This window comes from Oreochromis niloticus, linkage group LG23 (assembly GCF_001858045.2).
Source record: "Oreochromis niloticus isolate F11D_XX linkage group LG23, O_niloticus_UMD_NMBU, whole genome shotgun sequence".
Taxonomy (NCBI): Eukaryota; Metazoa; Chordata; class Actinopteri; order Cichliformes; family Cichlidae; genus Oreochromis; species Oreochromis niloticus.
Genome location: NC_031986.2, coordinates 3,824,022 through 3,848,004, shown reverse-complemented (window position 1 = coordinate 3,848,004; position 23,983 = coordinate 3,824,022). Strand labels below are relative to the sequence as shown.

The window sequence follows — 23,983 nt, the reverse complement described above, 5'->3', positions numbered from 1 at the left end:
TTTTTGCAGTGTAGTAAAAGCCTTAGGACATGAGCTGGATGTGCCACAAGTACAAAACAGGCCTCAAAATAACCGGCAGCTTGTTTGGGCCCTGAGTCACTGGTTGAACAGCAGCACTCCCACACATTGGCAGAAAGACATTTTTCAGAATACTATTTAACCCCCACATGGCAAAAAGAGTCATCTGTTTTTTTTAAATGACAGCACGACATGGTCAGTGACAGTAACAGGTAAGTGTGGCATTCTTAAGTAACAGATAAACATTTGTTGGATTTTAAGTCAAAGAGTAAACGGGCGTCCACGCAGGATGTGATCACTGTGTTGTTGAGAGTCAGCGGCCTGCAGACATTCAGGTTCTTGAGGGTTAACTCCAAACTGGCCCGCTTCACGTCATCAGCAGCCATTTTGATAGTTGTTGCCTGAAGGTCTCTGTCACTACAAATCACTTCCTATGTGGGTGCCTTTAATAACAGCTGTTTGCTATTTAAGACAACCAAAACACACACAGAATATAGAAAACTTCAAACACTATTTTGAAGAGAATTCCAGGAACTGGGTGCAAAACTGTCGCAGCAAAGACTGTAAGACAGCAGGAGGCCAGCTTTGTTTAGGCCAAGCAGATACATCAGACAACAGTGCAGAGCAATGGACACTGTCATGACTTCATGCTAGTGAGCACACAAGCCACTAAAATGTGAAAAAGCTGAAGCAGGTTGCTTCACACCTTAATAACAGACAAATGGAGCACCAGAGCAGATAGCAACAGTCGTACAGTAAGTCCATTTAAACCATTTCCCTCTTCGGTCTGTCGAACACGACACAAATGCAGCATGCAATTCTAATCATTTGCTTCAGCTGGATATCGCAGCACCCACAGACGCCTTCTCACAGTCCCACAGCTTTATCCAAATCTCTGCGAGCATGTTCAGCTCCTGATCGTTGGAGACGCTGACACAGTACAGATTCCCCTGTAAGCACCGCTCACTGCTCAACTCTAGGTGTGTAGTCAGGCCGTCGAGTCTGAATGATCTTTGGTCGTGGTGGGCGGGGCTTGTCATCCTGGTCGCTGTCATCGGGCGCTGAGCTGTCACCGCGATCGTCGTCGCACACATGGACGACCACGCTGGGAGTGGTTGGTGTTGCCGTGTGAAGCTCGTACTTCCCCCCTAAGAATAACACAAAAACGGTCAAATTGGAGGACATTTCCCACAGGCGGGGCTACAATGTACCGAGTCACTGTGCAGTGATGATGTTTCCCTCTTCGGCTAAAGGGATGATGCAAAATGGAGAACAAAGCTGATATCAAGATCCTGACGACCTGATGATCTCAGTCTTAGATGTCAATGAGGACATCTTGGAGCCTGTCTGACATCAGCTGGCAATTTCAAGTGTATCAAAGAAACTATTTTAATCATTCAATTTTAGGAAATATTGCTTTGATATATCTGGAGGCAGAATCTAGATGCTTTAGCCACATCAGCCGACACAGCATTAACACATCAACTCCTAACCCATACTACCTTTACTTCTTGTAACTTTGACATTGGTGGTGTGAACAGCATTAGCATGTGGAGCTGCAACAGGACCAGTCTGAATAGTTTGAACAGTCAAATATTCCATATGTTATACGTTTGTAATTTGTAATGAAGACTCAAGTGACATTTAAAGTAATAGGGAACAGCTTTACTAAGTGACAAACGTGTTTCGGGGTGTGGCCTTCCCGAATCCGGTCTTTAAGTCTGACGTCATTAGCCATTCCCGGGTCCAAACTCTGCTTCAGGTCTCAAAGTCAGACGACCACTGCAGCATTACTGAGAGTTACAAACTGTCTAAATTCTTTCTTCTTTAATAAAATGATCAGCTTTGCTGGTTTACCAGGTGTAACAATTAAGTTTAACATCCATGAAAACAGGATTTATTAAATTTAATGGAGTTAGAAGTTAGCAGGAAGTTACCTCGCTAGCTTCCACCTAAACATGATATAGCATGTTCTGACTGAGAGATTTCTGAAACATTCAAACGTACAGCTCTGCTATCACTTCCAACATAAATGAAGACAGAAAACTAAACAGCAGTGACGTTTGTAGGGTTACTGAAGTTGGGCTAGCTGCTATATAATGATGTGCTACGTGATCGCTAGCGACACAGCTATGTTAGCATAGCATAAACACAGTGAAGCTGGAGGATGAACGCTAACTTTTTTCCACTCAATAAAAGTTAACGTGAGGGTTCCTGATGGTTAGGGACAAATGCAATCGCATGGCAGGATGCTGTAAACGGACCAAACTTCAGTCAGGAGAACAACTGAGATAATCCATCCACAATACCAGGTTAGTCATTAATATACTGCTGCATGGGCTGGGCTGTAGGTACATCGTAAGGTTTAAAAACTGAGCTTTAAAATGAACAGTGGTGATAAAAACCGAGAGAGGCCGACAGTGATCACTGACTGTTTTTAGGGGCTTGTAGATTACATAGAACAAGATACAAAGCACTAAAACAAGTTAAAAACACAACAGCCTTAGTGAACACAGAGTAGTTTGGGCTAGGATTTATCACGTCATCACTTAAAGAACGGATTACTTTAAGTGTTGCTGGAGTCTTCAGGTCATCAGATCTTTGTCTTGTCCGTGCACCTTGGAAGAAGGTGAAGTTGTGCCAGAAACATTTGTTGATATAGGTTTCTAATCCTCACTGCTTTTAAATGTGCTGTGTCTATGCCTAGCAGACGTGCATGATGTGTGGGTTTCCCATCACTTCCCTGAGCTCAGTGTCACCCATTTCTCTCGAGGAGCCAATTCACCTGTACAGCTATATAAAGCTCTGTTGTCAGACTTTCACTAACACATGCACAAGACTTTTAAGCATTAATTTATAGAACCTCCCCCACATTTCATGAAAGTTTGACCTTGAAGAAGAGGCCAGAAGTCAAAAGTAACGTGATATTTAGAATCCCTGTATGTATTCAATATAAACAAGAGCAGTAAGAAACATAATAAAGTTGTATAGTGCCATTTAAAACTATGACTTTTAACTTCAGATCTATCTATTGACCATGGAAAATAGGTCAGTGGTCAAATGTGATATATTTTAAATCTTTATCTGCAATACCTTCTATATGTTCACAATACACACTGTGTTTGTTATAATGATAGTTTCTAAGCCTTTTAGTCAATTATTGACCAATTATCATTAAACTGACCTTGAAGACCTCAGTGAACGTTACCCAAATGTCAATGGTTTGTATCATAATTCATTAAAAACTATCAGGGACTCAGCTTCCTGAGTATCTGAAATCTAGTATGCACTGTTGCTCTATTTACGTCATGTCATCTCGATCCCGATCTGGGACATCTTTTCTCTTAGGAGATTGTTTTGTTGTACACGGTCCCTGTTAAATAAAGTGGAAATGAAAATGAAACGCTGCAATGAACACCTACCATAGCGCAGCTCCTTAAGTGCAATAGATGGTTCTTTTGTCCTTTTTAAATCTCATTTTATAGTTTTTCTCTTATTATTTTTGTTCTTTTCAGTGCAGCAGGGACGGCACTTAATTTTGTTGTATTTGTTTCAGTGACAGTAACGATGCTCTGATGGCAGTGTTGAGTTTTCCCTCTAAACACGACACCTGTCTGCAGTTCTGCTGGCAGTCAGTGCTACCTGGCTCCTGACTTTGAGTTGTAGGTGTTGATGTCAATATCAGTGTGGAGACAATCTCACACACTTTGCACCTGTAATCAGTTATGATGAATTTATCGACATAAAAAGGTAAGATTAAAAGAAGTGGAACACCGTTTTAAATCATGTGCCACTCAGCTTCGTTCCAAGCCTGTAAAGAGCCTTCAGTTTGTATTTGAGGCTGCAGGAAGTGTCGATTGTGTTTTACAAACCTGTCACACATTCACACACAGATGGAAAACACAAATCATAATGTGTTGTATACCTGGCCCCAGTTTAGAGATGGCACAAAGCAGGTCATAGTTGATGACCGGTGTGGCGTCCTGAGACTGTTCCCAGCCGACTGGAGGGGAAGCAGGAGGTGAGATCAGGAACTGCTTCTCTGGCTTGGGAGGCTCCAGACGAGGACTCCCTATGTGAACAGACTACACAGTGCAAAGGCAGGGAAGCACTTTAAATAACCAGCAATATATCACAGGTTATACCGAAACTGTCTCATCATATAGAAAGAAACCAAAAGTTAGTCATTGCCAAAGAAACGGATTGATGATTATGTTTATGTCACCTACCTACCCAGCTAACTAATGGACTGACATTTATATAGTGCTTACCTATTACTTATAGTCTTACCACTGAAACCACATAGTCACATTAAACCGTAGATTCATTCAGTGATTTATTGGATATTTTTTTCTGTGTATTTCACCAACTTTAACTACAGTGAGAAAATTATTTATTCAATCCCTTTCTGACTTTGTAAGTTCGCTTCATTCTAGTAGAAGAAGACGGAAAAAACATTGCAAAAGTTCTACATTGATTTGCATGTAACTGAGCATGCAACTGGCATCAGCTCGTCCCACTGCTCCAGTGTGAGTACCACCCAAAGAACACCGTCCACACAGCACACATGGAGGTGGAAATCCTATGCTTCCGGGATCCGCCCTACTGTGAAGTGGAACGTCTAATCACTGCCCACTGCGTCATTCACCACAGGCGCATTGTGTACCAGTCACAGCAGATGGCCCCGCCCCTCCCTGAGCCTGGTTCTGTCGGAGGTTTCTTCCTTTTAAAAGGGAGTTTTTCCTTCCCACTGTCGCCAAAGTGCTTGCTCATAGGGAGTCATCTGATTGTTGGGTTTTTCTCTGTATGTGTTACTGTAGGGTCTACCTTACAATATGAAGCACCTTGAGGGGACTGTTGTTGTGATTTGGTGCTGTGTAAATAAAATTGAATTGAAATGTTTATTATTTTGTAGCATCAGAAAGGATGAATTAATCAGCTAGCTAACATAAAGCAAGCTAACAACATTGTTTAGGTAGACAGAATGTAACACCCTTATAAACTACACTAGGTTATTCTATTCTTATAAACATATACACAGCAGCAGCTCCATTCATATTAAACTGAAGCTAACATGTCAAATGTAGTCTGGAGGATGCTGATTGATGTAACAACACGTGAAAGTACGAAAAAACAATTATGAACATCTCTATAAGAGAAAAAAGTACAAGTTGTTTTTTAGTTATTTCATTTTTCATTTATTATTCCAAACTCTGGGACAACCATAGATGACATTCAGAAAGTGTATCAAGAGCTCTGCCTGGTTTAGCCCGTTGAAGGTCTGAAAAAGTTACATTCATGTGTCTGATAGATCTCAGCCTACAGATATTACCTGAGCGAAGTAAAGTCTCATTTCTTTGCCGTTGAAGTCCGTCTTATGTAGTCGGAGTCTCGCCTCCGCTGCAGCCAGAGCATCTCTGAAACTGATCCTGATCCGGCGAAACGACTTGAAGTACTGGAACTGCACTTCTGAGTCGAATGAACGGAACAAAGCCTCAAAGCCAGCCTGGAAACAAAGAGGAAGCAGACAGTAGGAAGAGACTGAAGTAATGACTGAAATCTCTGAATCGTCTTACAGACTTCAACTCCGTTCAGCCCATTTAGCACTTTCTTCACTTTTTAGCTAAAAATATTGAGCAAGAGCCAGTTAGAAATAGTTATTTGAAGATGCTATGAATAAAGCCACAGACATCTGATCATGCAGACACACTAAAACGATCGATATTACCTAAACGCCTAGAGATTAGCACACATTAGTGCAGATGCAGGATTCATCTTTTTCTTAACACTGTTTTATTATCCAGTTGTACCAACAGCTTAAGGAAATCCGTTTTAAAAAGCACTGCCATGCTGCAAAATCCTCATTACTGCGTTTTACAGTCAGTCTTGGCTGTCCATTACACCATCTAACAGTCGAGTTGCTACATTACTACTGAAAAACAGTTTTTAGAGGGTAGTTGAGCTGGATGCTTGGGTGTATTCAGCTGTAAAATCAAGTTTAAGCAGACCTCTCAATAGTTACATTACATGACAAACTGCACATAAAACCTATATACAGTCAACACAAAATGCAGTTGCCAGCTGCCAGTAGATCCTGGAAGCCAGTAAAGATGTCTCAGAATGCATACAGGGTCAGCTGCCTCGGTAGTCAAATTCCAGGAAATCCTTTAGTGACACCGTACTGTTACCTGCACCTCAGAGTGGTGGAATAACTCCCGGTTGGTCACCGAGGCCACCAGGCAGAACCGGTTACATTTAGTGGTCTTAATGTGCATGACAGGCGACCCGCCGATCTGCAACCTTTTCCACCTGATAACTGAGTTCAGGGTGCGATGCAATGCTGTAACAGTCAATGAAGTTGAGGAAGAGGAGGGACGAGGTTGGAGGACTGTTGCTTTCCCCAGGGTGACGGACAAGCAGAGACAACGGGATGGTTCCAAACAGGACCGTAGTCGGGTTCTTCCCCAGCACTGGCTTCACATGCGTTTTTGTTGGAAAACACAGCAGCAGTTTTTCTCCTTCGGTGCCCACAGTACATCAAGTCCACAATGTTAGAGACAGCACATTCCAAGATTATGAAATAAGAATCTAAAGATAGAAATTGAAAACAACATCTAACATTGACTAATCTGCGTTTTCTTCTGGTGCTGCTGCAGCTTGTTCCTGTCTCGCTCAGCAGCAGACTGAAAACTCACGGAATTTTCCAGAGATTTGGGTGTGGAGAGCTGAAAATGTCACTCACACTTTAATCTCTCTCTCTCTCTCTCACCCAGCTCCACAGCCTATGACGCATTGCCCACAGTCCCCTCCTCTCTTCTTCCTGGTCTCATTCACTGCAGGCCAATCATCGGTGGAAGGAGGAGGGAAATCTATTTTCTTCTCTCTTCCTATTCCTCCACTGACAGATACAAGCCAACGCTGACTAATCCTACAGAATGAAGGGCAATGACTGTGTCTGTGCGAGAGAGTGGGAGAGACACAGTGGAACACTGACATCACTCTGCCTCCTGATACTGTTTATTAGTGGAAACTATGACAGTGAGCCTCACTTTGGATTCCACACGTAGAACAAAAACATACATTCATATCTTTTCTCTTTGTATACATGACTGAAGGACAGAGAAATGACAGATGTAGTTGGGAGACTGACACCCAAAGTAAAAAAGGGGTGAGGGAAGGGTAGAAGGACAGGACTAGTGAGAAGCATGAAGGGATCCAGAGGCAGGAGGAAAGTCTGCAGATAATAACATGTTTCTGTGAGGTATTAATAGCAGAGAGCTTAAAGCTTCACACAATGACAGACAACACTGTTTCTGACTGCTCATACAGTCAATATCATCATCATCATCTTTATTGATAAAACAACCAAAGTGCCGTACACTGGAACTAAATAATACAGTTACATAAGATATAAATAAAAGCCAAATAAAAGAAAAAGTAGAATCATTAATTAGTTAGATATTAACTACTTTAATTACAAGAAAAACGTCTCTCTGAGGCCAAAAGCCAAAGAATAAAAATGACAGTTGACATATACAACATACATGATTTCTTCTTTTCATTTCATTGTGGGGAAAAAAAGCCACAATATTTACAAAGATCACCAAGAAGCACTTAGAGTGCAGATGTCTGCTAAATCAATTTGACTGACCTTGAAGGAGAGGTCAGAGGTCAGTGTTTTGAACAATGACCTTGGAGACTTTGGTAGATCTGAGCCAAATTTGAACGGATTGTTAAGACTCTAAAAATCATGTTTACGAACACCACACCATGAAGCTACCAGCAGCTGGAAGTTCCTCTCAGGCATTGTAGCAACCAAGCTGAGTAAGCACACGTTTCCTTTACACTGTACAAAGCTAATAACACACTGATAATATTCATGGGGAACTCAGTGGGATTGTAAAAAACAACTCTGGATGCCAATTCAATTCAATTTTATTTATATAGCGCCAAATCACAATAACAGTCGCCTCAAGGCGCTTTATTGTACAGTAGATCGCACAATAATAAATACAACTGGCCAACAGAATGTTCTTGCTGCTGTTCTACATAGACCTCAATCCCCTGATCATCACCGACATCTGTCACACATCTGTCACACATCTGTCACACTTGGGGTGGCGGTAGCTAGGTAGAACAGGTCATCTACTGATCAGATGGTTGGTGGTTCAATCTCTGGCTCCTCCAGTCTGCATGCCAAATATCCTTGAGCAAGACACTAACCCAAAGTTGTTCTCCGGTGCATCAGAGTATGAAAGTGTGTGAAGCTTAATTAAGTTACTTGGGTAAGTCTAAATTGCCCATAGGTGTGAACCTGAGTGTGAATGGTTGTCTGTTAGCCCTGCGACAGACTGGAGACCTGTCCAGGGTGCACCCTGCCTCTTGCCCTATGGTAGCTGGGATAGGCTCTAGCTGCCCTGCAACCCTGACAATGAGAATGGATGGATGGATGGCATGTTGTATAAAGGACTTTGAGAGTAGAATCAGTCCATTTACCATTTAACAGTGGACATGGCTACAGATTTTGCAGTGGAGCAACCATCAGCCAACTACTGTACATGGGTGACAAGCTATAAGCCAGGACACTGACTCACTGATCCACATCACCAGGATGTACAGTGAAGGCATCAGGATGTTATTCAGACTGGATAAGTAAAGTCGAATGGCTGCAAAGACAGGCAAGCTCATCCGGACTGAAGGGTGGAGGCACAATAGCAGATATAGTACAAAAGCTACACATACCTGGAAATCCCACAGGCCAGTGGGAACATGATGAATATGCAAAAAGGTCAGCCACAGTCAGGTACAGCCAGAAGGACAGACAGGTGCTGACAAGCCAGTTGAATGGTAAGAATAAGCTCCAAGCTATTGCTTGGATGCATATGTCCTGTAACAATAAGCAGGCACAGAAAGAAATAGGGAAAACCCTCCACCCAAAGTCCATGACCACGACACTCTCTCCCCCAATAAAAGAGGGAGGACAAGGATTATTAAGTGTCAGAGCCACAATCCAGGACCTCAGCCCCAAACTGTGCAAAGCTGCCCCGGAGACTATCCAGCACAATGCAGCAGGATGTAGGATGCAAGCTGTGATAGTGCTCACTGAGAGGCACGACCAAGTAGCTTGATTGATGTACAGGATCATCTGCGTGGCACATGGACAACACAGTCCCAAGTCCTGATGGCAGCCATCATCAAATGCTGTTGAGAACAATGAGGCTAAGGTCCTGTGGGACTCCAGACAAGCAGCTGTTGGACAACCAACCAGACACAGCGGTAGCAGAGAACCATAGCTGTTATAGATCCTGGTCCAGCTTAGAATATCAGGAAGAACGAGCATGGGAAAATCGAGAGGTACCAGGGCTGAGGGAACAACTGAAGCAGATGTAGAAAGGTCTCTGAGGAGCTCTGATAATGGCTGTGCGTCAGTGCTCCCCATCCAACCTGTAGGAGCTTCAGAGGTGCTCGAAAGCAGAATGGGAGACACTGTCCAAAAATAGGTGTGCCAAGCTTTCAGCATCATACTCAGAAAGACCAAAAGCTTCAGCAACGTATTGTGCAAAGGCTGTGAATTCTTATATACAGGTTACATTTCTGTTTTTTACTTTCAATAATAAAACATGTCACTTTGTCACTGTAGAATTTTGAGGTGAAAAATGTCATTCATTTGGGACTAATGCTATGACACGACTAAATATGGAAGAAATGAGTTCCCAGTTGCACTGTACATGGTAAGGCATGAATATACAAAGAATAAGAAAAAAATCTAGTGACTGTCTTTGTGTGAAATAAATTAGCTAAAATACTGGAGAAGAAAAAAAGTATCCTAAGAGGAAGCAGATTGCTACACATCCCAAATAAGCAAAGACACAACCGGTGAGAGAAAGTCCACACAAGAGGTTCACTTACAGGAAAATCCATAAAACAAAATGACCAAAACAGAACGCCAAGACGGAAACAGCATGCACCATTTATGGCCAGCTGAGCATGGGTGTAAATGCACAGTGACTCATGTCACCATCCTGTGTGTGTGTGTGTGTGTGTGTGTGTGTGTGTGTGTGTGTGTGTGTCAGACAGAAAATGTGCAAACAGTGCTGTAATATTAGTGAGCCACCTGACAGCCTGCTGATGCTCCCATGTCCATCGAGTGTTGTGTATTGATGTTGAGCAACACAGAAACTACAGACATGCACTAATCACCTCCAGGTCTCAGCCTCACCCTGCTGCAGCCACTGTGTGTGCAAGCCCAGCCCTGCATTTTTTCCATCCCACTGTTTTTGTTTCATCTGCACATTTTTTTCCATTGCCTCACCAGGCAGACACAAAACAAGCACACATATTTTTATTGCACCATGCTCTCCTTTTGAGCGCAGAAATACAACTTGCACAGCTCAGCAGACATTAGTATTTAAATTGATACTGAGCTACAGTGATCATGTAGAGACAGGCCTCTACTGCCCTCCTGAGGCCAGTAGGTGCATAGCAAAACTATAATAGAAGATTTGGAAAATCATCATTTTGCTGATAATACTGACAAGCCTTCAGGTCTTAGAGAATAATGAAGTTAGTGTCCAGCTAACTAGGTAAGTAGAACCAAGAAAGTTTAGAAAACTGTTTAGCAGAACCTTACTGTGTCCACTAGTTAAAAACATTTGTCCAAATGTTTGTTTGTTAAAAAGATTTTTCAGTGTTTTGCACACCTTTGTAGGGCTGTGCGATATGACCAAAGTCTCATATCCCAATATAAGACATTTATCGTCCCGACAACGATATTTATCACAAAAATTTAACATTTTCAGCTAATTCTGTGAATCTCGTGTTCCATAAGTTGAAACAGGCGCAATTTTCTTTTTGAGTATTTATTACACGGCATGCTGTGGGGAAAAGCCTGCTCTAAGGTTTATTTTTTAGCATCTGACAGCTCTTTTTGGCCTCTCATCCATAAACACTCTCCATACTATTTCACATGATTCAGTTTATTTTGAAAAATCTCAACAGAATCTTCAGCTTTATTGTGAAAGGTTTATGTGGAAAATAAACAAGCGGACGGCGGAGCCACACGATCGTTGTTGCTAACGATAACACATAAAAACAGGCGCTTGTCCGTCTGTAGTGTGGTTATATTAAATATAAGAGAACGAGAGAACTTTAAGAAATTCTACAGTGACCATCAAAACGATGAAAAAAATATTGCCGTAAACAGTTTATTTTGCGACACAACAAAACAAACGATAGCGTAAAATGAAACGACAGACGTTTTTATATCGTGAGCCGATGTACAGTGGCTTGCAAAAGTATTCGGCCCCCTTGAACTTTCCCACATTTTGTCACATTACAGCCACAAACATGAATCAATGTTATTGGAATTCCAGGTGAAAGACCAATACAAAGTGGTGTACACGTGAGAAGTGGAACGAAAATCATACATGATTCCAAACATTTTTTACAAATAAATAACTGCAAAGTGGGGTGTGCGTAATTATTCAGCCCCCTGAGTCAATACTTTGTAGAACCACCTTTTGCTGCAATTACAGCTGCCAGTCTTTTAGGGTATGTCTCTACCAGCTTTGCACATCTACAGACTGAAATCTTTGCCCATTCTTCTTTGCAAAACAGCTCCAGCTCAGTCAGATTAGATGGACAGCGTTTGTGAACAGCAGTTTTCAGATCTTGCCACAGATTCTCGATTGGATTTAGATCTGGACTTTGACTGGGCCATTCTAACACATGGATATGTTTTGTTTTAAACCGTTCCATTGTTGCCCTGGCTTTATGTTTAGGGTCGTTGTCCTGCTGGAAGGTGAACCTCCGCCCCAGTCTCAAGTCTTTTGCAGACTCCAAGAGGTTTTCTTCCAAGATTGCCCTGTATTTGGCTCCATCCATCTTCCCATCAACTCTGACCAGCTTCCCTGTCCCTGCTGAAGAGAAGCACCTCCAGAGCATGATGCTGCCACCACCATATTTGACAGTGGGGATGGTGTGTTCAGACTGATGTGCAGTGTTAGTTTTCCGCCACACATAGCGTTTTGCATTTTGGTCTCATCTGACCAGAGCACCTTCTTCCACATGTTTGCTGTGTCCCCCACATGGCTTGTGGCAAACTGCAAACGGGACTTCTTATGGTTTTCTGTTAACAATGGCTTTCTTCTTGCCACTCTTCCATAAAGGCCAACTTTGTGCAGTGCACGACTAATAGTTGTCCTATGGACAGATTCCCCCACCTGAGCTGTAGATCTCTGCAGCTCGTCCAGAGTCACCATGGGCCTCTTGGCTGCATTTCTGATCAGCGCTCTCCTTGTTCGGCCTGTGAGTTTAGGTGGACGGCCTTGTCTTGGTAGGTTTACAGTTGTGCCATACTCCTTCCATTTCTGAATGATGGCTTGAACAGTGCTCCGTGGGATGTTCAAGGCTTGGGAAATCTTTTTGTAGCCTAAGCCTGCTTTAAATTTCTCAATAACTTTATCCCTGACCTGTCTGGTGTGTTCTTTGGACTTCATGGTGTTGTTGCTCCCAATATTCTCTTAGACAACCTCTGAGGCCGTCACAGAGCAGCTGTATTTGTACTGACATTAGATTACACACAGGTGCACTCTGTTTAGTCATTAGCACTCATCAGGCAATGTCTATGGGCAACTGACTGCACTCAGACCAAAGGGGGCTGAATAATTACGCACACCCCACTTTGCAGTTATTTATTTGTAAAAAATGTTTGGAATCATGTATGATTTTCGTTCCACTTCTCACGTGTACACCACTTTGTGTTGGTCTTTCACCTGGAATTCCAATAAAATTGATTCATGTTTGTGGCTGTAATGTGACAAAATGTGGGAAAGTTCAAGGGGGCCGAATACTTTTGCAAGCCACTGTATATATATCGTTATATCGAGCAGCCCTACACCTTTGGCTAAAATATATAAGAGGATCTATTAAAAAACTGCTTCCTTGGTAAAACCTTCAGAAACTCTGTCTGAGCCAATCTGCATTTTTCTGATGTACATTTTAAAGATATTCAACTTGTTTCCAGTTTTTAAGCTTTTAAAACTCAGTCACATTACGTTATTTCTTCCTGCTGCTTCCTGCATCATTTATTTCTAGGCCAGAACTGCATGCAACTATGCTTTTTGCCATTTTACAAATTTAATAGTGCACTCTTAGAATACTTCCATGAAATACACATTAAACATGACCATAACTCTGTGTGTTCCAACATCAGTATCACCATTAACAGCTATGACTTATAGGTGAAAGATTCAATTCATAGCAGCAATTAGGACATGTAAATATGTTTTTAGAAGGTAGAACAATGCAATGAATTTAGAATCTTTGTTTTAGAACTTCTTTAAATCCCAGTTCCAGTGTCAAATCTTCATGGATTGGACTTGTTTGTCCAGCACATCCCACTGATGTGGGATGTTGGACTGAGATCTGGGGAATTTGGAGGAACACTTAACACCTCAAACTCCTTGTTATGCTCCTCAAACCATCCCTGAACCTTGTTTCCCCCTTTATGGCAGGAAGCATTAACCCACTGAAAGACACTGCAGTCATCAGAGCATAGAGTTTCCATGAAATGGTGTACATTTGTCTGCAACCATGCTTAGGCAGGTGGTACGTGTCCAAGTAGTATCAACATGGATGACAGGAAACAAGGTTTCCTAGCAGAACATTGCCCAAATTGTGATTGTGATATAACATGAACCTGAGTCCTATTCCATTCTTAATCCATAGTGTTTAATATGAGGTTGGCCCACGTGGTGCAGGTATAACATCTTCAAGTCTAGAACCCATGGATATCACCAAACGCTGTTCTTCCTCCTTTAAAACGCTCTGCTAGGTCTTTACTGCTGTCAGCGACTATCAAGCAATCAAAGCTTTATTCGTCACATGCAGGTTGCCCTGCAGGTTGCCCTGCAGTGAAATGGGACCCCCCCGACCTTACACACACAACACAGACGTTACATGGGGATACAAGTCGGAGATCGGTAGCATTGCAGAAAAAAAACACAAATATACACTACAATGGGAAAGTACAAGAGGAAAAAAGAGACCTCTACTCATGCTGTGCTTCCATTGTAGGACAGCATGAGAACAGGAAACAAAAAAACTCCTCTGCACAAAAAGCACATAAATGTCCACAGCACAACATTGTAAAAGACATGACAAGCCACAGGGTTGGGTGGGGGTGAGGAGTAATCCGAAGCGAACACAGCAGCCGCCCTGCACAGCGCTACCATTCCAGCGCGGCACACAGACCCGCCGTGTTCCCCCGCAGGAAACAAGCATCGAAGGCGTTTGGAAAGGGAGGGGGGATGAGTGTGTTCATATCAGTATGTGTGTGTGTGTGTGTCCAGAGTTCAGCTGAGACAGTGTCCTTCGCCCTGCCAGGCTAAGTAAACAGTCTTCCAGCCAACCCAGGTGGCCTTGCATAGAAAGGGAAGAACAGTCTAAACACAGTCATTATCAGGGTGGTGTTGTTCAGCTCCAGCCTTGAGACCGCAGCTGGCGCCGAAGTGGTCTCCGCATGAGTGATGGTGGTTTTTACTTTAGTGCGAACAGCTCATATGAATTTCAAAGCTGTTCTAACAGTCCGACACTGGTCTCTCAATCTCCCGTTGGAGAGCCGCGAGCTTCTCCATGATGTTATCCAAACTTACGCTCCGTGGTGTTGTCATTTCTTGTGGTCAAAGAGCCGATTCTGAGAACTCACGACAGTGTGCCTCCCCGAGATGTCATCCAATTTACGCTCAGAGATGTTATGCCAAGCGAGCCCTTCCGAGATGTAATCCAGTTTGCACTCAGAGATCTTATTCTGAGTATTCACGGCAGCCGTAAGCCTTTCTAAGATCTTATCAGTGCTGCACTCAATGAGCCCATTTTGAGAAACTTACGCCTCGTCCCATCGTTTCAATCCCAGCGGGCAGCCTTGTGGGGGTTTGAACAGCCAGTTCTACTTCCTTAATTCTTCGATAAGTCAGGGCCAAGCCAGCTCCGATCAGCAAGAACCCTGTTATCATGGTTCCGAATAGGTAGATATCTTCAGCACTCAGGCTCACCCGAGCCCAGACTTCTCGTTGAGAAAGGGTGTCAATAGCAATCAGGGACCAGTTGATCAAATCCATAATTCTCTTTTAGGTTTTAGAGAACAGACTGTGAGAGAGTGTTCCAGGGAAAAGTAATACAAAAAACACCAGACTAGACAAGGACACAAGAGGCTAAGCAGGGAAGCTAAGGGAGAGGAGAGGAGGAGGAAAAGTGTGACCGCCTTCACTGAGAGCCAAACGAGAAACTGGCTAGACTATTTATGTTTTGGGTGTTTCTGCATTCATTTTTGTATCTAATAGGTGAAACGTGTGCTCCATTGGGTTGAGCTTCTTGTCTTTGAAGAATACCCTAATTCTTTAGGTGGGGTGGTAGCGCAGATCACCTACTAATCGGAAGGTTGATGGTTCGATCACCGTGTGCTGAAGTCTGCATGCCAAATATCCTCGGGCAAGATACTAACCCTGAGTAGCTATGTGATGCAGTGTGAACGCACATGAATGTTAGATAAGAAGCACTTACAGACAAAGAGCATAGAAACCCGTGACTGAGGCAAGTTGTGTAAAGCGCTGTTTAAGAACCAGTGCATCTTACCATGACTTTACCTTGAGAACCTTTAGGGCTGCTTTTGCAGTATTTTTTGATCTTCCATGTATTTTGTCACATTTCTCTTGTTCCTGGTGAACTCCACAATGGGATTAGGGTGTCGCTCCCCTCCCTGTTCAGCCTGACACAGTATACACCACAGTAAAAGCAAAACTACAAAAGCAGCCTAGGTAGTGTTTGCCCTAGAAACATTTTCAAATCCATTTAATGCTGGCATGTGTTTAAACAGACATTATTAAAACATTTGCATGTACATACATATTAGCTGCCTAGCTTAAGCTTTTCTAAGGAATATGGACCGTGGAATGCACTTCATACTTGCTCACTACTGACTTCCTGGCTTTAAATATATTATCTCCCCCTTGCTGGTAATGTAATTATTGCATGCAGTAATGCAACTTCTGCATGCATGTCTATTTCACGTTTTGGAGAGGCAAAGCATGAAATGTAGAGAATATTGAGCTTTGAAAGAGTGAATGACTTCTTTACATTACATTAACAACAGCATGATGGAAAGAGGGCAGGTCCAGTAAAATAAAGCAGACGAGCTGACCAAAGTACAGGCTCAGCAGTAGGGCGGCACGATTTTGCATAAAATGAGAATCACGATTTTTTTGCTTAGAATTGAGATCACGATTCTCTCACGATTTTCTTTTCCAATATAAATATTTATTCCACTTATTAACTGCACATCAACTTTGTAACAGTTGAGACTGAACATAAAAACAATAAATGTCTCACATTTTGTCGTTGCCGCAAAATGTTGTGCTGCTTGAAATTCCGTCTCCACCGTTGCTCGACACTGCGTGTATAGAGCAGGTAGTGCAACAATAGAAAAATAGTTGCGGGACGGCACTGTGTAGCGTTTGTCTAGGGTGTTGATCATTTTCCTAAATCCCTCGTTTTGCACAGTGTTGATGGGAGCCATATCTTTGGTCAGGTGATAAGTGATAGCCTCCGTAATTTCTTTGTGCCTGCGGGAGTTCGACGGGTATAGTGTTACCGCACCAGATCCGCGGCTCCGAACCGTAGTAAGGAAACCTCTGGCAGTTACTTGAAGGTTTCGTGACTGGCTCGTAGCTGGCAACTAGCTTACTGTACAGGTCAACTCCGCTAGTAAAAAGATCGAAGGAGGCGTAGGAAAACTTCTTCTCCAAGGCACGAAGGTTCCCGTTATTGATGTTTGGGTGGTTGACCAGGACGGATTTTCTCCTGTCACTTTCTCGTGTTCTCCGTTGTTTTTCCTGCCAATTTGAGCATCACACGGCACAGCTTCTGTATCACGTGGTATAAGGCTCCGCCCTTGTCATTTGTTGAGCAGGAAGAGTGAGCGCTTGTTTTCATGCAGATTACGTCCCGGATCAAAATGCGGTACAATCGTCGTCGTCGTCTTTTTTTTTTTTTCTTTTTTTTTTTAAAATCGTTGTGATTTGGAAACGAGATCGCACATAAGTATGAATCGAGATCGCGATTTTCTAACGATTAATCGTGCAGCCCTACTCAGCAGCACTTTCAGATTAGCATCTATAAGAATGTCTGAATAGAATAAGTTTAATCAGCGCTATATCAAATTTCAGTGCTATATAAAGCATATATAAAGTCCTATATAAGAAGCCATTTCATTAAAAATGGCTAGAACGCTTAAAACTCCTAAAACCTAACTGAATAAGCTCAGATTAGGTGCCTGTTGGAAGTATTTTCCCACTTTGTAGTGATCAGTGTTGAGGTCATAACCAAGGCCAAGTGGGACTACCAGGACAAAGTCCACAGGAGTCCACTTACCGCTCTTCTGACCCCAAGCAATTATGACTATGCTGTATCACTGACCTGGTTTTTCTTTTATTAGTCAGTGTTCAGTCTGTCACATCTCTCCCAGACAAGCTAAACACCCTCTATGCTCACTCCAACACAGTTTCATGTCCTCTAGTGGGGAGTGAGGCTGCCACAATGGCCTTCAAAAAGGTCAACCTATATAAAGCTCCAGGACCAGAAAGCTAGGGCTGCTCAATTAATCGAATTTTAATCTCGATTACGATCTGGGTTTTCAATGATCATTAAAAATGACTGAGCCGATTATTAGCACCTCCCTCGTGCTTTACTCTCGCGCTGCTCCGTGTGGCAAATCGAGCGCACCTCTCTGCGTTTCGAACACGCGTCACAACAATAAAGAGGACCCGAGGGAAGCTCGGAAAGCTAAGCAGAAGTTATTTGGAGAGGAGAGGATAATGGCTGCTGAAGAAAGAATGCCGTTGGTTGAAAAGAGGTAAAACGACTTCAGTGGTGTGGGAACCAATGTTCCCTCTAAGCTGCGCATCTGTGCAGTTGCGCACTGCTGGCACGGTCTCTGCGCACAGAAAATCTGCGTTGCGCACAAAAAAAAATCTAACCTGAATTGAAATTAAAATTAAAACTTTAACAATTCTGTTTTGCAGTGTTAGTCAGTGACTGGCTGCTCCTGTATGGGATTAGAACGATGCCACCTTATCCTATAGTCCAGCCAATAATGCGATTCACATTCGTATATACGCAGCCAATCAACGTCGCTGACAGGCTATGACAGCGTCCTTATGTGCCGACACCGGTGTTTTAGCTAGCAAAGCGGCGTGGCTGATGTGCAGTGAAGCCACGTTAATGACAACGTGTCCAACCATTGGAGATGTGAGCAGGACAGACGGAACAACTGACGGACAAAGTGTGGACTTTATACCAGTTTTTAAATTGTGTTGATCTGCTCAAACTATATGCATTAGTAAGTAATCCTGAGAAAAGAGAGAAAAAAAAAAGAAAAAAAAAGAAGAGAAAAAAGAAAAAAAAATTGTGTTGATCGGCCACGTAAAACCAGAGTTATGATAAAAATATCTGCAATGTTTGGTTTTCTTCCTGAATACTGTCGTTGTTTATATTTACTGCGGGAAGAAACGGTAAAAACTGCGTTTTATAAGGAAAACGCTCGAAAGCCTGTGAGCAAAAACAACACCAAAACACCCCCACCCTTTCCTATTGGTCGAAAAAAGTACCGTGTCGACCAATCAAAAAATGATATGGCAACGTGGCATCTAGTTGTTAAGAAACGGGGGGAAGTTTTAGGAGTGAGGGCGGTGTTCTGAGATGTGAGAGATTTGAGACGTTTAGCATAAATCTTGTGTAGTTAGTGTGTAGTTAGTGTGTAGTTAGTGTGTAGTGTAGTCAATAGTTTTGTTGTGTGTGTCAGAACAATGAGGCGGCTGCTGAGTGTTACAGGTGTTACAGCAGTGATACATCTCCTGTTGTCAGGCCTGCAGGTATCAGGCTGTTGTTCTCCTTTATCTCATAGTGGACAGAAATTATTTTTTGGAGTGGCACAAATAATTTGTGTGGCATCAGATTTGATGCAGAACAGCTGATTGTTCTGTAAATAGTTTGAAATGTTTATTTAAAAACGTCTTGGCTGCATTAAAAAAAAAAAATAGCTGCAAAAAACTTTGTTGTTTGCCAAACTGAGTTACTTTTTTGAAGTAGTAACTATATAATTAATTGCCCAACATTGGTCATTATATGCTGTATTTTGCAGACAGAGTTACAGACTCTCTCCCAGACCACAGACTCATAATACAAGTCAGAGCTTTATGGAAAAAAAAAGAAAAGAAAGAAAGTTGTGTTTTCAAAATTGGAGTTCAAGTTATTTTTACTTCCAATAGTGTTAACATCCTACACGGGTCATGAACAGGATTTTTTACATTTTCATTGTAAGTGGGCTAAAGCAGTTTAAAAGTAGTCTAACATAAATGTAAATGCTGTAATTTGATTATTTTAATAAACCATGTAACTTGGATGGATTAGATGCTGGCGTGACCACAGTGCACACGTCTGATGTCGCTCACAGTGGTCCAAGGGACGCTCAGGGAGTTTGTGTGTTCGCTCAGACACATGAAATATTTGAGGGAACATTGGTGGAAACATTATGGGTTCGCGGAGTCAGACGTGGATCAAATATTGTGCAGTATTTTGAAGTTCACTAAACATAGATGTTTACATTTTTCATTTATTTTTTATATTGCAAACATTTGCACTGTAATCAGTATTTGCACACTATTTTACATTATTTTTTGACAATCTTTAAAGCCATTATTCAATACATTGTTATTGTTAAATAAATATCGTCAAATAATCGAGATCTCAATTTCAGTGAAAATAATCGTGATTATCATTTTTGCCATAATCGAGCAGCCCTACAGAAAGCATTCCTGGTCATGCTCTCAGAGCACGTGTGACCAGCTGGCAAATGTGTTCGCCAATATCTTCAACATCTCCCTTCAAGGCGTCCACCATTATTCCCATCGCCAAGAAACAAGTGGTCTGTCTAAATGACTACTGCCCTGTTGCACTAACATCAGTCATCACAACGTCAGCAGATGGTTAGACTACACATCCAGTCTACCTCCCTTACACGCTGGTCCAATTTGCCTACAGAAGAAACCGAGCCACAGATGTTGCCATTGCTTTGGCCACACACACTGCCCTGCCCACCTGGAAAAAGGGAACATATATGTGTGAATGCCCTTAGCTGACTACAGCTCAGCATTCAACATGATAGTCAGAGTTGGAAAACACACTAACTCCTCGCTCATCACAAACACAGTACAGTACAGATGTAGCACAGATGATATGACCACCACGGGCGACAATGACACAGTCTACAGAGTGGATGTGAAGGGACCGAACAACTGGTGCTAGGACAACAACCTCTCTCGCAACATCAGTGAAACAAAGGAGGCGATAGTGGACTACAGGAAACAACAAAAACAAGTTGACCTTGGTGGCTGTTAGATGAGCATCAAACATCCAAAGAGAAGTTTTTGATGTTTGTCTTGTTACTCAACTGAGTCTCTCACCAACTGCTGCACATTGCTGCACCCAGCATCCACAGGAGAAACTGCTCCCAAAGGTGAAAGTGAAGTAACTGCACAAATTATTAGTATCACACAGTCCTGGCTTCACCAGCACAAATCTGTTTTTCCATACAGCACATGTCCACTGGGACTGAATACCCCCTGCCTCCCTCAGAATGATTCTGCTGGTTTTATTTTCATTATGGCCATCAAATATTAATGCAGTAACATTTCTGATTTACAGGATGGGGAGTCCATGGAAATGCTCACTGATTTGGGATTTGCCTTGGTGACAGAACCACCTCTTAACCTGCTCACCTCCTTCCCCCAAGAAGCTGCAGGAAATGTAGGAGACCATCCATGACGTCTTTCATTTTAGCCATGTTCCCCTGTGTGACATCAATGAACACTCTGACTTTTCGGTTTAATCCAGGAGCATTTTGGGTCTGAACCCAACTGGACCTTCTTTTCTGACTAAAGCTAGCAAACAGACTACAAACCCGAGGACTCCAAGGTCCCAGAGACGTTTTCCAGCACAATCAGTTTAGGGGCGTGACTATAGCCGTCACTAGTCTTTAATGGAGCTAATTAACTGATTTTCATGTATCGATGATAGTAATCCATCTGCCACCAGATGGAGTGATGAAACCACATAAACCTGTGGCTCTCCTGCACACACATCTTTCTCCTTTAAGGCTACTGTGCTCCATAGATTCAAGTTTATCTCCTAGGTAACCGTGTGTGTTTCTTTCTGTCATACTATCAGATAATTCCATATTTTGCTTTAAAAACAAAGAACTGTCTCTAATGAACTACACTACACAAAAGCACCAAAGCTATTGGTTCATGTTTCACGTTCATATATGATGTAAACACTGTTTAGCCGCACACAGGCCAGTGCCTGACAGCTTACCTTAAGCCTTTCCTCGTTGAATAAATCCTCCGCCACTTTGCAGGCCACCAGGGCGTCCGGTAAATCCGTGAACTGAACATCTACCGGGGCCGCCTCCTCCTCGCCGCCATTATCCGCCTGCTGCATCACCCAAATATCTGGAAACATCGACAGCCTTCCGTCAGTACCGACACATGCTGATTGCTGCCTGACTCTACACCTATCAGTGCTTTGATATGCCGCGTGCCTAACCCAGGACATGAAGCTATTTTTCGTGGTTAAAACATATTATTATGACAAAGGCGTCGCTGCGCTGTTTACCCACCGGTGTTAGCAGCGATGTCCTTTCTGTGTGTGCCTTCAGGCAGCCGCTGGCTCCTCACTGTGCTCTCAAACCCGAACTACTGTCTGATATCAGCTGTACTTCCAGCTACCTGCAGCTACACGGAACAGCGGAAGCATTTCCGGGTTTTCTTTTTCGCCGGGCCTTCGCGGCAGTCTACATCCTTTCCCGGTGCGTTACTGCCCTCTCACGTTATTTAGCGGTCCGATGACTTACCTCCACACTCAGTCACATGTTGGTTCCCTATAGTCATCTCATCTGTTTTTTCCTGTTATCACTCTGTTCATGGACCCTGTTTCTCGCCTGCTCGCCTTTGTATTACATGTAAAAGTCGAACTTTTATATCATCATGCCAAACCTTTTGCTATTTCTTTATTAATTCCTGCTACCCTTCAGACTTCCCTCCATCACTTGTTTCCTTTATTAACAGATGTCTTTGTTTACCCTTCTCATTGTCTTACTGCATGATGTTTTTACCTTTAACTGATGACTGAAAGAGTTTCACAAACAAAACTCAGCTGGTTCTTGACTGTCTGCTTATATCTTAATGAGTGACTTGCTTTTTGTTACACCATCTCTTCAAGTTCATCTACAATCAAAATGAACTGCCAAAAATCCAAAGCTTTATACTCTTTCTTGGCTAACTTCGTATACAGACCCTTTCCAAAAAATTAGAATATCATGGAAAAGTTTATTTATTTCCATAATTCCATTCAAAACGTTAAACTTTCTTAGATTATAGATTCAGGGCCCACAACTTAAACGATTTCATGTACTTAGTTTTTTATTTGTACATAATTTGGGCTTCCAGCTCATAAAACCCTCAAAAATAGGATTTCAAAAAACTAGAATACTGTCAAGACATCACCATTTAGTTCTCAGTTTTTGCAGGAAAAAAGAAGAAGAAAGAAATTAGGATCACATCAAGTCAATCAAAATGTGGTACTTTCAAAATGATATGTCAATCTTCAATACTTGGTTGGGAATCCCTTCGCGTTAGTCACTGCTTCGATGCGCTGTGGCATTGAGGCAATCAGCCTGTGGCACTGCCTGGGAGTTATGGAAGCCCAGATTTCCTTGATACTTGCTGTCAGCTCTTCATTGTTTTTGGGTCTGGTGGACCTCATTTTCCTCTTGATACCCTATAGATTCTCAATGGGGTTTAGGTTCGCCAAGTTGGCTGGCCAGTCAAGCCCTGTGATGGCATGGCCATCAAACCAGGTTTTGGTGCTTCTGGCGGTATGGGCAGGGGCCAGGTCCTGCTGAAAGATGAAATCTGCATCTCCATACAGATCCTCAGCAGAAGGAATCATGAAGCCCTCCAAAACATTCTGGTAGACTGTTGCGGTGACCTTGGATTTAAGAAAGCAGAGTTTACCAACACCTGCACTGGACATTGCACCCCAAATCATGACTGACTGTGGATATTTCACACTGGACCTCAAGCAGCTTGGGTTCTGTTCCTCACCCATCTTCCTCCAAACACTTGGACCTTGATTCCCGAATGAAAAGCACACTTTACTTTCATCGGAAAAGAGGACCTTTGACCACTGGTCAACAGTCCAGTCCATCTTCTCCTTGGCCCAATGGAGTTGCTTCCGACGTTGGCTCAGGCTCAGAAGTGGTTTTGAAGCTGTGACTCCTGCCTCATCCCACTCTTTCTGGATATCTGCCAGATTTTTGAATCTTCTGTCTGGTAATCCGCTGAAGGCCACAGTCATCTCTTCTGCTGGTGCATCTTCTCCTGCCACATTTTGCCCTTCCACTAGACTTTCCATTGATATGCTTGGACACATCACTCTGTGAACAGCCAGCCTCCCTAGCTATGAACTTTTGTGGCTTACCCATCCTATGGAGGGTACCAATGATGCTCTTCAGGCCAGTTGTCAAGTCTGCAGTCTTGCCCATATTGAACTTAACAGAGACAATTGAACCAAACTGAAGCAATTTAATGACACCTGGGAAAACCTGTGCAGGTGCTTTGAGTTTAGTAGATGAGTTGTGTGTGACACTCAGTTTAAAACATTCATGCCCTGTAAAATTTGAGCTGATGTCTTGACAGTATTCTAATTTTTTGAAATCCTGTTTTTGTAGGTTTTATAAGCTGGAAACCCAAATTATGTACTTAAATAAACAACTAAATACTTGAAATCGTTTAAGTTGTGGGCCCTGAATCTATAATGTATGATAGTTTAACGTTTTGAATGGAATTATGGA

The 23,983-nt window shown here is 42.6% G+C and overlaps 2 protein-coding genes across 5 annotated transcripts in view; one reads left to right on the top strand and one right to left on the bottom strand.

The window, feature by feature from the left end:
• Positions 1 to 21,910, bottom strand: rcan1b (regulator of calcineurin 1b). Of its 3 annotated transcripts, XM_005454286.4 has the most exons (5): positions 21,749 to 21,910; positions 21,445 to 21,581; positions 5,351 to 5,524; positions 3,944 to 4,103; positions 1 to 1,166 (listed from the first exon to the last, which is right to left on the bottom strand). In XM_005454286.4, the coding sequence occupies exons 2-5, from the start codon at positions 21,568 to 21,570 to the stop codon at positions 982 to 984; spliced, it is 645 nt and encodes a 214-aa protein (XP_005454343.1). In that variant the 5' UTR covers positions 21,571 to 21,581; positions 21,749 to 21,910; the 3' UTR covers positions 1 to 981. The 3 variants fall into 3 exon arrangements, with proteins under 3 accessions (XP_005454343.1, XP_013129333.1, XP_013129332.1); XM_013273879.3 differs by lacking the exons at positions 21,445 to 21,581; positions 21,749 to 21,910 and adding an exon at positions 6,213 to 7,091; XM_013273878.3 differs by lacking the exons at positions 21,445 to 21,581; positions 21,749 to 21,910 and adding an exon at positions 6,207 to 6,930.
• The window catches only part of LOC109197015 (ATP-dependent DNA helicase PIF1), a 933,009-nt gene that overhangs the window by 230,394 nt on the left and 678,632 nt on the right, over positions 1 to 23,983 (top strand). The window lies entirely within an intron of this gene.